Below are 1,889 nucleotides of genomic sequence, written 5' to 3'. Positions count from 1 at the left end.
TGAGTGGAACCAATAGAAATAATTTATATAGTGAGAATAATATAAAAGGCAAACAACTTGAAAAGATTTTGGAACTCTGATCAGCATGACCAACTATAATTCCAGAGGACTCATGATGAAACATGAAGCCCATCTCCTGATAAAAAGAAATGGACTCAGGGGCAGCCAGGTGGTATAGTGGATAAAGCACCAGCCCTGGATTCAGGAGGACATGAGTTCAAATCCAGCTTTAGACACTTGACACTTACTAGCCGTGTGACCCTGAGCAAATCACTTAACCCTCATTGTCCTGCAAAAAAAAAAAAAGAAGAGAAAAGAAAAGAAGAAGAATGAGAATTGAGAAAAAGACATCAGATTTGGCCATTAAGAAATTATTGGGCCTTTCCCCTCTCCTGCTGCTTGAGGAGCTGGCCACCACCATGAATGACACTGTAACCGTCAGAACCAGGAAGTTCAGGACAAACAGACTTCTTCAGCATCAACAGATGGTTATAGACGTTCTTCATCCTGGAAAGGCCACAGTGCCCAAGACTGAAATTCGAGAAAAACTGGCCAAGATGTACAAGACAACTCCAGATGTCATTTTTGTCTTTGGATTCAGAACCCACTTTGGTGGTGGCAAAACAATAGGCTTTGGCATGATTTATGATTCCCTTGATTATACAAAGAAAAATGAACCAAAGCACAGACTTGCAAAGCATGACTTGTATGAGAAGAAAAAGACGTCAAGAAAGCAGCGAAAGGAATGCAAGAACAGAATGAAGAAAGTCAGGGGTACTGTAAAGGCAAATGTTGGTGCTCGCAAAAAGAAGGAATAAAAGGCACTATGGAGGATGTTTATCCATGAAGATGATTTTTCATCAGAGCATAAATAAACTATGTAAAAACTTAAAAAAAAAAGATTTTTGGGTGGTGACTCCAAGATAGCGGAATGATAGGAAGCAGTAGGGCTGAGCTCCAGTCCACAAACTCCTCCAAACAGATCTAGAAGATGGATGCACCAGACTTTATTCTGATGGGAAAATCCAGAAAAAATCACAGTGAGTCATTTATCTAGCTCAGTTTGGTATAGGGAGACACATGGGGAGGTCTTCGGACACTGGGGAGAGCCTCAAAAAAAATTAGCCTAGATATCACAATTACAAAGAAAATAACTAAGATCTCTTAGAATCAGAGGGCAAAGTGGAAATAGAAAGAGTTGATTGGTCATATCCTGAACGAAACCTCAAAATGAAAACTCCCAGGAATATCATAGCCAGAATCTGGAGCTTCTAGGTCAAAAAAAGAATACTGTGATTGGCCAGAAAAAGAGAATTCAAGTTCACACACAATTTAGCAGCCACCTCTATATAGGAGTGGAAATCATGGAATATCATATTCCAGAAGGCAAAGGATATGGGTTTACAGCAAAGAATAACTTACCCAGTAAAATTGAATATAATGCTACAGGGGGGGAAATGTATCTTTAATGAAATAGAGGACTTCTAAGTATTCCTGATGAAAAGACCAGAGTTACAGAGAAACTTTGAAGTTCAGACACAGGGATTAAGAGAAACATAAGGGGCAGCTAGATGGCGCAGTGGTAAAGCACCGGCCCTGGATTCAGGAGTACCTGAGTTCAAATCCGGCCTCAGACACTTGACACTTACTAGCTGTGTGACCCTGGGCAAGTCACTTAACCCTCATTGCCCTGCAAAAAAAAAAAAAAAAGAGAAACATAAAAAGGTAAAGTTGAGTGAGCGATGATAAAGGACTAAACAAGCATAAACTATGTACATTCAAATATCTGAAAACTATTATCATCAGGGTTCATAGAGGGAGCACAATTAAAAAAATGGAAAGGCAGTTGGTGGTGCAGTGAATAAAGCACCAGCCCTGGATTCAGGAGG

At 40.0% G+C, this 1,889-nt stretch overlaps 1 protein-coding gene across 1 annotated transcript; it reads left to right on the top strand.

The window, feature by feature from the left end:
• The first annotated feature begins 419 nt into the window (after positions 1–419).
• LOC122736162 (40S ribosomal protein S24-like) lies at positions 420–818 on the top strand. The gene has a single exon (XM_043978234.1). It carries the CDS (start codon positions 420–422, stop codon positions 816–818), a length of 399 nt encoding a protein of 132 aa, XP_043834169.1.
• Positions 819–1,889: the final 1,071 nt, after the last annotated feature.

The sequence above is a fragment of the Dromiciops gliroides genome, chromosome 1 (assembly GCF_019393635.1).
Source record: "Dromiciops gliroides isolate mDroGli1 chromosome 1, mDroGli1.pri, whole genome shotgun sequence".
Lineage (NCBI taxonomy): Eukaryota > Metazoa > Chordata > Mammalia > Microbiotheria > Microbiotheriidae > Dromiciops > Dromiciops gliroides.
Note: the sequence above shows the minus strand (reverse complement) of the source record. Positions and strands in the feature narration are given on the sequence as shown.